Source organism: Toxotes jaculatrix, chromosome 24, assembly GCF_017976425.1.
Source record: "Toxotes jaculatrix isolate fToxJac2 chromosome 24, fToxJac2.pri, whole genome shotgun sequence".
NCBI lineage: Eukaryota > Metazoa > Chordata > Actinopteri > Toxotidae > Toxotes > Toxotes jaculatrix.
This window is the reverse complement of record NC_054417.1, coordinates 217,872-231,842: the sequence shown is the minus strand read 5'-3', so window position 1 is coordinate 231,842 and position 13,971 is coordinate 217,872. Positions and strand designations below refer to the sequence as shown.

The 13,971-nt window shown below is 44.7% G+C and overlaps 1 protein-coding gene and 1 long non-coding RNA gene across 17 annotated transcripts; both read left to right on the top strand.

Moving 5' to 3' along the window:
• Positions 1-223: 223 nt before the first annotated feature.
• LOC121177720 lies at positions 224-8,490 on the top strand. 16 transcript variants are annotated; one of them, XR_005893344.1, is made up of 10 exons: positions 224-879; positions 1,191-1,492; positions 1,758-3,127; positions 3,439-4,136; positions 4,447-4,748; positions 5,643-7,042; positions 7,181-7,266; positions 8,009-8,123; positions 8,224-8,301; positions 8,378-8,490. It is a non-coding gene; the product is annotated as an uncharacterized LOC121177720 (long non-coding RNA). The 16 variants fall into 16 exon arrangements; XR_005893336.1 differs by having other exon boundaries at positions 231-483; positions 749-879; positions 7,181-8,123; XR_005893333.1 differs by having other exon boundaries at positions 231-483; positions 713-879; positions 7,181-8,123.
• Positions 8,491-9,107: 617 nt separating this feature from the next.
• dph3 (diphthamide biosynthesis 3) lies at positions 9,108-13,836 on the top strand. The gene is made up of 6 exons (XM_041032033.1): positions 9,108-9,276; positions 10,613-10,687; positions 10,958-12,883; positions 13,204-13,454; positions 13,644-13,690; positions 13,819-13,836. Exons 1-3 carry the CDS (start codon positions 9,169-9,171, stop codon positions 11,030-11,032), a joined length of 258 nt encoding a protein of 85 aa, XP_040887967.1. The 5' UTR covers positions 9,108-9,168; the 3' UTR covers positions 11,033-12,883; positions 13,204-13,454; positions 13,644-13,690; positions 13,819-13,836.
• The last annotated feature ends 135 nt before the right edge of the window (positions 13,837-13,971 follow it).

Sequence of the window (13,971 nt, the reverse complement as noted above, 5' to 3'; positions counted from 1 at the left end):
TTATATAATATGCCCAACAGAACATGAACAGACAGAGAGAGGGAGAAAAAGTGAACACTGAAGAGTTGATTTAGATGCAGAGCGACATGGCATCAGAGTTATAACTTGTGTTTCCTGTTTTATTTTGGTAATGTTTGAGTTTCCGGTTGTTCACTGCTTTGTCCTCTCATTCCAGGTGTCTTTACTTCCCTCCCTCTCTCTCTCCTACCTAATACATGAATCTAACGGATTCTGTCAAATGTCGCCGTCTGGCGGACATCAATGCTTCCTACATGCAGAAACCGCTAGACCCTGACGTCATCACGCTGCGCTTCAGCACACGCTCCAAATGACATATTGTTTACGTGGAGTTCTCTGCTCCGTTGTCCCATCAAACGTGTGTTTTTTCGCCACCAATTCCACATGGATCGCTTTGAAAATGAGCAGGACAAAGACACGTCTTATTTCCTCTGTCCCCGAGGACATGGATTCGTCGCAATTGACGTAAGTTCGCTGCCAGCTTACGGCTAACGGCTAGCTTTCAGGCTCTCGCTCGGAGCCACTTATCCCCAAATTCGCCCCCAAATCCCGCTCACTTTAGACTCTTTCCTCCTCGCTCATTAAATTATGCGTGACAGGAAAACGTTTCGCTGCTTTTGCTAAAGATCAAAGCCTTGTAGTGAATTCGGTCCGTGTTTGGCGACTCCTAATCTTAAACGATCCCTCATTTTAGCGTTGTGAATAGAAACTCGGTGTGCTCGTTCTCCAGGATGACTGCTCACTCAACGCCTTTAAAGAGAAGAAATGTAGATCGAGGATTCGGCCTGGAGCTGATCCAAATCAGCGGAGACAACAAGAAGAGCTGCAGACAACAATGCACGTTACCTGTTTCTTTCATAGGTGCACAAAACGTTACTTTCACTGATTTTGTGCCATTGTAAATCATTTTCATCTTTCATGCCCATTTTGTTTTATTGTGTGGGAGGGTTTTTTTCTACTTTGTATGTTTTCATGAATAAATTTACCGAAACGCAGTCAAATATACGGATTTTTCTTGTTGGATTCGCTAGAATGTATGTTTTGAAATTATTTACTTGAGAGTCGATCGATTATTGTTGGCAGATTTGGAAGCAGATTTATAACTTGTTTCCTGTTTTATTTTGGTAATGTTTGAGTTTCCGGTTGTTCACTGCTTTGTCCTCTCATTCCAGGTGTCTTTACTTCCCTCTCTCTCCTACCTAATACATGAATCTAACGGATTCTGTCAAATGTCGCCGTCTGGCGGACATCAATGCTTACTACATGCAGAAACCGCTAGACCCTGACGTCATCACGCTGCGCTTCAGCACACGCTCCAAATGACATATTGTTTACGTGGAGTTCTCTGCTCCGTTGTCCCATCAAACGTGTGTTTTTTCGCCACCAATTCCACATGGATCGCTTTGAAAATGAGCAGGACAAAGACACGTCTTATTTCCTCTGTCCCCGAGGACATGGATTCGTCGCAATTGACGTAAGTTCGCTGCCAGCTTACGGCTAACGGCTAGCTTTCAGGCTCTCGCTCGGAGCCACTTATCCCCAAATTCGCCCCCAAATCCCGCTCACTTTAGACTCTTTCCTCCTCGCTCATTAAATTATGCGTGACAGGAAAACGTTTCGCTGCTTTTGCTAAAGATCAAAGCCTTGTAGTGAATTCGGTCTGTGTTTGGCGACTCCTAATCTTAAACGATCCCTCATTTTAGCGTTGTGAATAGAAACTCGGTGTGCTCGTTCTCCAGGATGACTGCTCACTCAACGCCTTTAAAGAGAAGAAATGCAGATCGAGGATTCGGCCTGGAGCTGATCCAAATCAGCGGAGACAACAAGAAGAGCTGCAGACAACAATGCACGTTACCTGTTTCTTTCATAGGTGCACAAAACGTTACTTTCACTGATTTTGTGCCATTGTAAATCGTTTTCATCTTTCTTGCCCATTTTGTTTTATTGTGTGGGAGGGTTTTTTTCTACTTTGTATGTTTTCATGAATAAATTTACCGAAACGCAGTCAAATATACGGATTTTTCTCTTCTAGCTAGCTGTACCGAACTTGGACTGATTAAACTGTATTTTTGCCACCTCTAACTCTGACTCTGCTCCTGTGTCCACTACACTACCACCTCCTGACAGTTTGGGTTTATTTTTACGGATATACCGACTCTGGCACTGCTTTACAGGATGGACAGGTTAGGGTATAAACTAAGCTTTAAGAAAAAGAATTACAATTATAAAACGAAGATTATATAATATGCCCAACAGAACATGAACAGACAGAGAGAGGGAGAAAAAGTGAACACTGAAGAGTTGATTTAGATGCAGAGCGACATGGCATCAGAGTTATAACTTGTGTTTCCTGTTTTATTTTGGTAATGTTTGAGTTTCCGGTTGTTCACTGCTTTGTCCTCTCATTCCAGGTGTCTTTACTTCCCTCTCTCTCCTACCTAATACATGAATCAAACGGATTCTGTCAAATGTCGCCGTCTGGCGGACATCAATGCTTCCTACATGCAGAAACCGCTAGACCCTGACGTCATCACGCTGCGCTTCAGCACACGCTCCAAATGACATATTGTTTACGTTGAGTTCTCTGCTCCGTTGTCCCATCAAACGTGTGTTTTTTCGCCACCAATTCCACATGGATCGCTTTGAAAATGAGCAGGACAAAGACACGTCTTATTTCCTCTGTCCCCGAGGACATGGATTCGTCGCAATTGACGTAAGTTCGCTGCCAGCTTACGGCTAACGGCTAGCTTTCAGGCTCTCGCTCGGAGCCACTTATCCCCAAATTCGCCCCCAAATCCCGCTCACTTTAGACTCTTTCCTCTTCGCTCATTAAATTATGCGTGACAGGAAAACGTTTCGCTGCTTTTGCTAAAGATCAAAGCCTTGTAGTGAATTCGGTCCGTGTTTGGCGACTCCTAATCTTAAACGATCCCTCATTTTAGCGTTGTGAATAGAAACTCGGTGTGCTCGTTCTCCAGGATGACTGCTCACTCAACGCCTTTAAAGAGAAGAAATGTAGATCGAGGATTCGGCCTGGAGCTGATCCAAACCAGCGGAGACAACAAGAAGAGCTGCAGACAGCAATGCACGTTACCTGTTTCTTTCATAGGTGCACAAAACGTTACTTTCACTGATTTTGTGCCATTGTAAATCATTTTCATCTTTCATGCCCATTTTGTTTTATTGTGTGGGAGGGTTTTTTTCTACTTTGTATGTTTTCATGAATAAATTTACCGAAACGCAGTCAAATATACGGATTTTTCTTGTTGGATTCGCTAGAATGTATGTTTTGAAATTATTTACTTGAGAGTCGATCGATTATTGTTGGCAGATTTGGAAGCAGATTTATAACTTGTTTCCTGTTTTATTTTGGTAATGTTTGAGTTTCCGGTTGTTCACTGCTTTGTCCTCTCATTCCAGGTGTCTTTACTTCCCTCTCTCTCCTACCTAATACATGAATCTAACGGATTCTGTCAAATGTCGCCGTCTGGCGGACATCAATGCTTACTACATGCAGAAACCGCTAGACCCTGACGTCATCACGCTGCGCTTCAGCACACGCTCCAAATGACATATTGTTTACGTTGATTTCTCTGCTCCGTTGTCCCATCAAACGTGTGTTTTTTCGCCACCAATTCCACATGGATCGCTTTGAAAATGAGCAGGACAAAGACACGTCTTATTTCCTCTGTCCCCGAGGACATGGATTCGTCGCAATTGACGTAAGTTCGCTGCCAGCTTACGGCTAACGGCTAGCTTTCAGGCTCTCGCTCGGAGCCACTTATCCCCAAATTCGTCCCCAAATCCCGCTCACTTTAGACTCTTTCCTCCTCGCTCATTAAATTATGCGTGACAGGAAAACGTTTCGCTGCTTTTGCTAAAGATCAAAGCCTTGTAGTGAATTCGGTCCGTGTTTGGCGACTCCTAATCTTAAACGATCCCTCATTTTAGCGTTGTGAATAGAAACTCGGTGTGCTCGTTCTCCAGGATGACTGCTCACTCAACGCCTTTAAAGAGAAGAAATGTAGATCGAGGATTCGGCCTGGAGCTGATCCAAATCAGCGGAGACAACAAGAAGAGCTGCAGACAGCAATGCACGTTACCTGTTTCTTTCATAGGTGTACAAAACGTTACTTTCACTGATTTTGTGCCATTGTAAATCATTTTCATCTTTCTTGCCCATTTTGTTTTATTGTGTGGGAGGGTTTTTTCTACTTTGTATGTTTTCATGAATAAATTTACCGAAACGCAGTCAAATATACGGATTTTTCTTGTTGGATTCGCTAGAATGTATGTTTTGAAATTATTTACTTGAGAGTCGATCGATTATTGTTGGCAGATATGGAATCAGATTTATAACTTGTTTCCTGTTTTATTTTGGTAATGTTTGAGTTTCCGGTTGTTCACTGCTTTGTCCTCTCATTCCAGGTGTCTTTACTTCCCTCTCTCTCCTACCTAATACATGAATCTAACGGATTCTGTCAAATGTCGCCGTCTGGCGGACATCAATGCTTACTACATGCAGAAACCGCTAGACCCTGACGTCATCACGCTGCGCTTCAGCACACACTCCAAATGACATATTGTTTACGTGGAGTTCTCTGCTCCGTTGTCCCATCAAACGTGTGTTTTTTCGCCACCAATTCCACATGGATCGCTTTGAAAATGAGCAGGACAAAGACACGTCTTATTTCCTCTGTCCCCGAGGACATGGATTCGTCGCAATTGACGTAAGTTCGCTGCCAGCTTACGGCTAACGGCTAGCTTTCAGGCTCTCGCTCGGAGCCACTTATCCCCAAATTCGTCCCCAAATCCCGCTCACTTTAACCTCTTTCCTCCTCGCTCATTAAATTATGCGTGACAGGAAAACGTTTCGCTGCTTTTGCTAAAGATCAAAGCCTTGTAGTGAATTCGGTCCGTGTTTGGCGACTCCGACTAACGGCTAACTTTCAGCTAAAATATATGTGTAAAAAGTTAGTTATTTTGTATTTGTGATACTTTAAATAAATCTTTTCGTGTTTAAGAAGAATGTTAATGAAGAATGTTAAGATGCAGTGAATGAATGAATGAATGAATGACTGGTTCATTTATAAAGTGTTTAAACTTGGAAAAAAAAACAGGAACTTGTGTGACACCTGACGCCAGGTGCTGACAAACAGTTACTTCCGTTTGTGGTTGTGTGCAGAGGCAGTCCCCGCAGGCCCTACCACTTATTCAATTAGTCCCGTCCAATCAGAGTCCAGTTTGATTCGCGCCAAAAATCAGTAGAAAATCAGTTGCACCTGCTGCCCATTCTCGAGGAGAAGGCTCAGCCAATAGCAGGGCAGAACTGTAGCTCAGGTGCGGCTTATAAGGCGCCGAGGTGACACTGGTTCGGTTCGTTCCAGCAACGCAGGACACACCTGTGATGTTTGAGATGTCCGCGAGACGGTTCAGGCCTAGTCGGCTAGAGACAGGCGGCGCACGTGTTTGGAGCAATCCAGAGAGAAAATGGCCGGTGTGGGAGCCAGGTAAAGGCCACGTGCTATAGCTGGAGGTCTCGTGGAATGTTTGAAATGCCAAGTTTGAGTTGATTTGTGACCGGAGACTAACGTGTTGTTCGTTTGTGTGCTTTGTTTCCGCAGGTCAGACGGAGGGTTCCCGAGCAGCCGATACAATGTGGGAGAAAGCACCGCACCTGGCGTCGCTTATCTTTTCCACGTGTGTGCGTGCGTGCGTGCGTGCAGGCGTTTGTATCTCTGTGTTGGTAGTGCAGGTTAGTGTCTTTTGCTTGGTTTAGAAGTTTTGTAACGGGTGTAGCTGCTTTAGAGTTTGGCTCTGGCCAGGTGTTGGCGAGGCTTAGTTGTTGATTGGTTAGTGTGGAAGTCTCGCGGGTCTGCGTGGGTTTAGAGCGTGCGTTAGCCGTTGTCGGGTTGTTGTATCAGCGTTGTCGGTTTGTGGAAGCCTGTAGTCAGATAGTGTTGGCAACATGGGTTGAAGTGTGAAGTGTTGTTGGTCTGAGTTGTGAGTAGTTGTCAGTGTAGGTTTTCTGTGTGTCAGATGTCTTTGGTTTCTGGTGTAGAAGTTGTCCATAGTGGTGTGTTGTTGATGGAGGTGTGTGGTTAGCTGTTCAGGTGTGGTACATTGGCCTGTAGGTGTATGTGTGTGTGTCTGTGTGAGTTTTGGAAGTACAGGCTTGTGTTTTCAGCTCAGTTCAGAGGCTTTGTGTATCCAGGTGGTTTGGAGTTTGGCTCTGAGTGTTCAGGGTTAGTTGTGATGGATTCAGTGTGTGAACAGCATCAGGCTCAGTGTAGGTTCAGATTGTTAGTTTGTGTTGTCGGTGGGTGAAAGCATATTATACAGTTGTGATCCAGACACAACTGTGTTTATGTGGAAGCCTGTAGTCAGATAGTGTTTGCAGCATGGGCTGAAGTGTGAAGTGTTGTTGGGCTTAGTTGTGTATGTGGTTGTGGCCAGGCTTAGCTGTGAGTGTGAGTTCTCTCTACAGGAAGGATGAGCTGATCCAGAGGGCCATCAGAAGCAGGGTGAGAGAAAGCTTTTAACTTTACTCAGTGTTTCTATGTTGTCTTTGTTTTTTGTGTTTTGTGTTTTGTGTTTTGTGTTTTGTTTTCTTTGTGTGTTCCACAGGTGGCTGCATCTGACTGAGTGGGGCTCGAACTTTGAGGCTGTGGGCAACGTGGAGGTCTGGTGAGACTCCTGCTGCAGCTGGAAGGTAAAGTAAAACATCAAAGGGTCAAGCTTTGACCTGATTAGTGTCTGAAACCAGTGTGTTTTCAGCAGGATGGAGGAGCTGGGTGAGAAGACTGCTGAAGACCAATTGAGACCAGGTGAGCAAGAGCAACAATGTGCTGTTTCTGCATTTATGCATGCACTAATGTTAGTGTGTTTGTGTGTGTGAGTGAGTGAGCGAGCTTTGTAGGTGTCTGCTGGGTGGAGCCAGGGACCATCCTGCTGGTGAGGATAGAGTGCCATCCTCTGGGAGTAAGGGACACATCCAGGCTGTGTTGTCTGAGCTCTGTTTGTGGTGAGTGGATGAAAGAGGAGGGAGAGGAGAGGAGGGGGGAGGGGGAGGGGGGGGGGGAAGTAAATTTCAAAGGTGATTTGTGCTGATGCCTCCTATTTATTCCAATGTTTAGTGTTTGTGTCTTTGTGTCTCTTGTAGGATGGCAGACCTTATTTGGAGGCCATGACAGACCAGGTGAGAGGAGGCCATGACAGACCAGGTGAGAGGAGGCCATGACAGACCAGGTGAGAGGAGGCCTTTTGATTAATGTTAAGTGTCTTTACACATATGCGTTAATGTGTCTGTTTCTAGGTGTATGTGGCTGAGTGGGGCTCCATGTGCAGCCATGTTATAGTTTTTCTACACATACATTCCTTAATTTGTGTTTTTGTGTGTGTGTCTGTGTGAGTGTTGGCTCTGAGTTTGGCTCTCTGAGTGTTCAGGGTTAGTTGTGATGGATTCAGTGTGTGAACAGCATCAGGCTCAGTTGTGATGGATTCAGTGTGTGAACAGCATCAGGCTCAGTGTAGGTTCAGATTGTTAGTTTGTAGTTATTCTTGTTGATGGGTGAAAGCATATTCTACAGTTGTGATCCGGACACAACTGTGTCTATGTGGAAGCCTGTAGTCAGATAGTGTTTTCAGCATGTGTTGAAGTGTTGTTGGTCTTAGTTGTGGATGTCAAATGGGTCAGTGTAGGTTTACTATGTCAGATGTTGTTGGTTTCTGCTGTAGAAGCTGTCTATAGTTGGGTATTGTTGATGGAGGTGTGTGGTTAGCTGTTCAGGTGTTGTGCATCAGCCTGAAGGTGTGAGAGTGTTGGAAGTGCAGGTTTGTGTTTTCAGCTCAGTTTAGAGCCTTTGTTCTGTTTCCAGGTGTTTCGGAGTTTAGTTTTCTTTAAGTGTTGTCAAGGTTTAGTGTGTTAGAGATGTCTTCATGTAGAAGCCTCAGTAGTTTTGCTGATGGAGGGGTGTGGTTATCTGTTTAGGTGCTGTGCTTGGGCCTGTGTGTGTGGTTGGCAGGTTCTGGCTGAATGGAGCTCCAACTGTGGTTCCAGGCTGCAGGCTGGCATGAAAGGTCATTGAGGTCAAAGTGGAGCTAAGGTAGGTCTCCTGCTGCACCCTGAACTTTACAAAATGTTTAAGAATTCAAGTTTGAGTTTTTCTTTCTGTGGCTCTTGTTTAGTTTCTTTGTGTTGTACAGATGGAGGACCAGATCCAGACAAGCTGATCCAGAGGACCACATCTAGAAGAGCTGATCCAGAGGACCATCAGGGACAAAGTGAGTGCAAACATGTTGGTCAACATTGCTCAGTGTATTTACTTTGAAAGATTAACTTGTGTTTCTGTGTGTTCAGAATACTTCCTGTCTGAGGCAGTTGGTGTGTGTTCGGGCCATGAAGAGGAAGAATTGTGTAAAGCTTTGTCTCCTGCTGGACTGTTTGTAAATAAAAATTTGATTTGTACCCCATGGCACTTTGTCTGTTTGTTGGCTGTGTATTTTTGTGTGAACTGATTTGGAGGCTGTGTGGAGTTTGGATAGTGTACTAAGTGTAAACTTGGTGATTGGCTCCACACTAACATTTCAACCTGAGTTACAGAACTTTGATTAAATGGTAGTCATCTGTGGACTGTCGGAGTAAATGTAGTTGTAATTTGACAAAATTGTTTGTTCGCCATCTGGGCCTAGCCTGCAGTGTTAGCCTTGTAGCTAACAAATGTTTCCTTTTAGCCATGTGCTGCTAACAAATAATTACTATGTAACAGTTGAGTCTGATTCAGATTTTAATGGAGTAATGGTTTCTGTAAAATGTCGCCGTCTGGCGGCCATCCGTGATTAATACACGCAGAAACAGTTACTTTTCTTTTTTTTCCAGCGCTGTTAGCATGGCTAACGTTTTGTGCGCGTGTGTTGTCGCGGCAAAATGTGGTCCTCGAAACACCAAGTGTAGCGGAAACTGCCACAGAGGACGATGTGAGTAGTTTTTCCACCTTATAACTGGTCTCTGTCAATACGGTTCACTGAAATGAGGAAAACCTGCAAGAACGTCACTGGCCTGAGACAGTGGCATTTGACGTCATTATGCTGCGTCTCCGCAGAATTTTGAAATGAGTGGTTGTTGATTTCTCGGCTCAGTTTTCCGTTGAAATGTCTGTTTTTCACGATGAAATCGAGATCGAGGACTTTGAATATGAGCAGGACACAGAGACGTATTATTTCCCCTGTCCCTGCGGAGACAGATTCGCCATAACTAAAGTAAGTTCACGGCGAGCTTACGCCTAACTGCTAACTTCCATGCTGTCACACGGAGCGACTTGTCCCGAAATTCCTTTCCAAATCCCGCTCACTTTAAGCTCTTTCCTCCTCGCTGATAAAATAATGTGTGACAGGAAAATGTTAAGCTGCTTTTGCTAAAGATCAAAGCGTTGTAGTGAATTCGGTCGGTGTTTGTTAATTGTAAATATTAATATATAGGATCTTTTTAAAGATATTTCACAGGACAGGTCCTGTCAGCCTTATGGGCAAGAGCGTAAAATTTTTAGCTTTTTTGAAGGGAGTTCGTTATTTGATCTGCACCAACGGCACCCATTTGTTTCTTTAAATCGTACATATATTGTGAGTTTTCATGCTCACACTGGCCTACTACACACCAAACTCTGCTTTAAATTCTTTTCTTTTTCAACCCTGTGGCGTAAATCACGTTTTTAAATATTTCTGTTGAAGTTGCCAAAGCACCAGGACGACACGTTTGTGTTTACATTAGTTTTATAGGAGTAATATAATATGATGACAAAAGCTTCGAATTCTACAATCTCAGTTATTCCTTGTGTAAAGAAATCCTCTCCTTTCACAGTCGTACAAGCCAGTGTCATTATTTTCTAGTGACCGTGCTTTATCATGTTAACGCACCTGCTCCAGACCAAACTCCATTTTGATCTTCATTCGAAAGCCCTGCAAAGAATTCAGTCAGGACTTATTAGTCACTTGTAGTGACATAAAAGAAATAAAAATATCTGTAAATAATGTTTTACAAGCTTTTACAAGACACTTCTTGACAAGGACACAAAATAATTTCTTTCATACAGAGTTTGGTTGTTCATATTTATAACAGAAACTTATTCGAAAGTCTTTTTTGAATTCTGTTTTATTGTTGAGCCCAAACTCCCTCTAAAAACCTGATCACTTTAAGTTTTCCTCATCAGTGACATCTTTACATTGTGACCAGTTCTTTAAGAAGTTTTAATAATCATTGTGATCTGGTGAATTTGTTATATGGATCATCTCTTCAGTACCATGTCAATAAAATTTTAAAAATTTTGGATATGTGACTCTGTCTTATACCAGGTTTCCAAAGGTAAGAGTAAATAGTTTCAGGATTTTTCAGTGGACTTTGGTTGGAAAGTTAAACATGTTCTTTGTAACTTTTATTTTTCTCTTTTTATTTTGGAGAATCATGTTTACCACTGTACCTCTGTCTCTATGCTGAACCGCAGTGATTACACTTCTGATGCGTCTGCCTGTTGTCTTTGGTGCACAGTCGTAGAAGTCTGTAGATGAATGTGTGTCTGTGTTGTGTTGTTGCCTTTTAAAGGAGGAGCTGGAGAACGGGGAGGAGGTGGCGACGTGTCCGAGCTGCTCGCTCATTGTTAAAGTCATCTACGATAAGGTGCGTAACAGATCTCACACCTGGTTTAAAAACTCTCAGCTTTAAATTCTCTCAGCAGAAGAACAACTCTTCACTTCAGGATAAAGAGCAGGACCACTGTTAGGGTTAGGGACATATGGTCCAAGCCATCAGTATTTGTTAATAAAGTTACACATTTGTCCATATATTTATGGCCAAAACCAGTAAACACAAGTGTTTCCTGTGGAAATAAAAGTTCAGTAATGATTTCAGTTTCCTCTGAGTTGATTCACATGTTGACTTGTTTTCCAGGATTTGTTCATGTCAGGAGAAATCATCGAAGCTCCGACGTCTTCAGAGACCAAACTGGAGCTTTCTCAGTCCTGAAGCTCGGGCTCTGGTTTTTACATGACTCTGCTTTTTTTTTTTTTTTTTGAGCTTTAAAGTTTGATTTCGACCATTAGATTGGTTTGAAAAGCTTTGCATTTTTTTTCCAGTTGGTGGCGCTGTGTGTCACTGTCACTGTCTCCAGACACAGACAGTGCAGAGCAAAGACTTTATGTGATGGTGGACTGTTTCTGTGACAGCAGCTGTGGATATGACGAACATGAAGCTGCTGATGATGAGGAAGATGTTTTGTTGACCAGTGATGACTCGGATAATTCAGAACCAGATCCTGACACTGACCACGGTCAGAGGCTGCTTGAGTAGTGGTCCCAGGAGAATGTGGGACAGGTGAAGGAGCTGAAACAGACTTGTTATGCCGCCCCAGGGTTTTACCAGAGACCGCTGATGGTGTCTTATGTTCCAAAGAAAGGAGAAGTGCTGATGCTGCTGCCCACCGTGCATGACAGGAAGGCTGATGAGGGACCTGGAAGGCAATAACAAGACAGAGGGTGGAGTGGACTGTGGGGACCAGCTGTGTCACACCTGCAATGTCCAGGGGAAAAGTCTTGCTGCTACAGACACACAGGTGGGAAACCAGAGGATCTCACCTGTGATGCACTTTCCTGGAAAACCTCTGTTGATCTGCAGTCGACCACACAACCATGCTGCTGTCAGCACAAACAGGTGGCAGTGGTCTGTGAGTGCTGCGCTCACTGGTGTGGGTTTGATGGTGTTTCAGGGTTTAAACTGCAGGAAACATCAGGTGTTTTCTGAGTAAACTTCACCAAAGCTCTGTGAACACGTCACATCGTATTCAAACTGTGAATCTTTGTGCTTTGTTTCATTAAAACACATGAAACCAGTCTGAGTTGTGAGTGAAGGTCTGTGGTTATGTGAGTCTCCTCTGCCAGATCTGGTCTCTTACAGGGAGCAGCAGCTGGTGGAGCTGACGGTGTCTTCAGGTCTGAGTATGTCCTCTGAGCAGCACTGCTTCATCCTCTCACGTTGGACTGAGGGAGGACTGGACACTACAGAGACTGACTGTCACCTCTGGAGGGAGCTAGCTGGTTAGCATGCTAACTTCAGTGTTGCGTTCCACAGCTGGATGCAGCTGTTGGTGAGCAAACATGTTCAAACTTTAGAGATACAGATGAACAAGCGTCAGGTGAACGACAGGAAGGAAGGAAGGAAAAGAGTCAATTCAGTCCCATCAGATCCTCCACCATCGGCGTGTGAGTGAGTGTGCGACTGGGTGCACTGGGTAAACTGGGTGCACTGGTGTGGTAAACCTCTCTCTGAGTGACAGGAAAGTAAACTGACGTTCTCAGGACTGAGAGTCTAATAAAAACGGAGTCAGTTAAACTGATGTGGGTTACTTTGACCCCCACCCCCGTGTCCTGCTTTAATGTTTTATTCGTTAACCTGTTGTTACATGAATTATCTGACGCTCGAGTTTTAGTTGTTTCTCTGTTGTTTTTATCGTGTTGTGTTGTTTTTGTAAAGCAGGCTCGAAGCCTCCATGTTGTGTGGATGTTTGCAGTAGAAGCAGAGTGAGCTGCTGCTCAGTAGCTGAACACGGAGCCTTTGTGAGTCTGTGGCTCCGCTCACCGATGACCGGAGGCAGCTTTTCCTGCCTGAATCAGCCCGTGGAGGAGGTGGACCTGAGCCGCTGCTCTCCCGCTGCGTGAGCCGCTAAATGAGGCCTGAGCTCGGCCGGACAGCGGCTGGAGACCAGCTCTGACTTTGTCTGTCATCAGATGGACTGACGGGGCCTCTGTAAGATGTTCAGAGAGTCAGAGACCTCCTGGTCCCGTTAGGACAAACTCTACCGGATGAATTTGGCTCTGGCAGGTGATGATATCTCTGTGGTTGTTCACAGGTTCAGACTTTACCATTAGACAAGGCAGGAAACTGCCAGGGGCCCCGACTGAGACGGCCCCTGGAATAACATTTATTTAGTCCCAGTTGTTGTGTTGAATAAAAAGCTGTAGCTTGTTTCATACAGTAATTTTGTAGATGAAATCAGTGCCACCTGGTGGACCGACAGTAGAAGGACAGCAGCTTCCTCTGACTGCAGTCAGGTGACACTGAGCTGACAGAGGAAAGAAGAGCTGATCAGTTTCACTCATTTCAGTTGATGTGCAGATGAACGATCTGTGTTTCCTCTCCAGGTGAAGTGTGTGAGCTGATGTGGATGTGAGTTCAGCAGCATGGACCAGTGTGAGGACAGAGACAAGGGAGTCTGTCCCTGTAAAACCTGTCTGATCACAGAGGAAGGCTGTGCTTCTCTGGGCTCAGCTCTGAGCTCCAACCCCTCCCATCTGAGAGAGCTGGACCTGAGCTACAATCATCCAGGAGACTCAGGAGGGAAGCTACTGGCTGCTGGACTGGAGGATCCACACTGGAGCCTGGACACCCTCAGGTATGGAGAGGCCTGCTGCAGCCACAGACAGTGTGTGATAGAGGAGGAAGAGCTGGAGACATTTTGTCCTCCAGGTCCTTTGTGTCGTTGCTGAATGAGCAGAATAATCAAAGTGTGTGTGAGAGAGCCATGTAATGTCCATGTTTGCTGAGAGGGAGCGTGCTGGTCTGACCCCCCTCCTCCTTTCAGGGTGGAGCCTGGTGGAGTCCGATGGTTGAGACCAGGTCTGAGGAAGTGTAAGTGTGGTTTTCATTTGACTCCTGAAAACAAAGCAGCTCACATCCAACCATCTTCACAGTGTCGATCAATGATCAGGTGATAGATCAATAACAGCAGCTGTGTTGTGTCTTCTTCTCTCCATCAGATTTCTGTGAACTCACCATCGACACAAACACTGTAAACACAAAGATCAAACTGTCTGACAACAACAGGAAGGCGACACACGTGGAGGAGGATCAGTCATATCCTGATCATGCAGACAGATTTGACGAGTGTCCTCAGCTGCTGTGTAGTAATG

What these genes read in the sequence shown, in the direction of transcription:
- dph3 (XM_041032033.1), top strand. Translation starts at nt 9,169, where the DNA reads ATGTCTGTTTTTCACGATGAAATCGAGATCGAGGACTTTGAATATGAG. An exon ending in ACAGATTCGCCATAACTAAA is followed by an intron (nt 9,277 to 10,612) that starts GTAAGTTCACGG and finishes TGCCTTTTAAAG; the next exon opens with GAGGAGCTGGAGAACGGGGA. An exon ending in TTAAAGTCATCTACGATAAG is followed by an intron (nt 10,688 to 10,957) that starts GTGCGTAACAGA and finishes CTTGTTTTCCAG; the next exon opens with GATTTGTTCATGTCAGGAGA.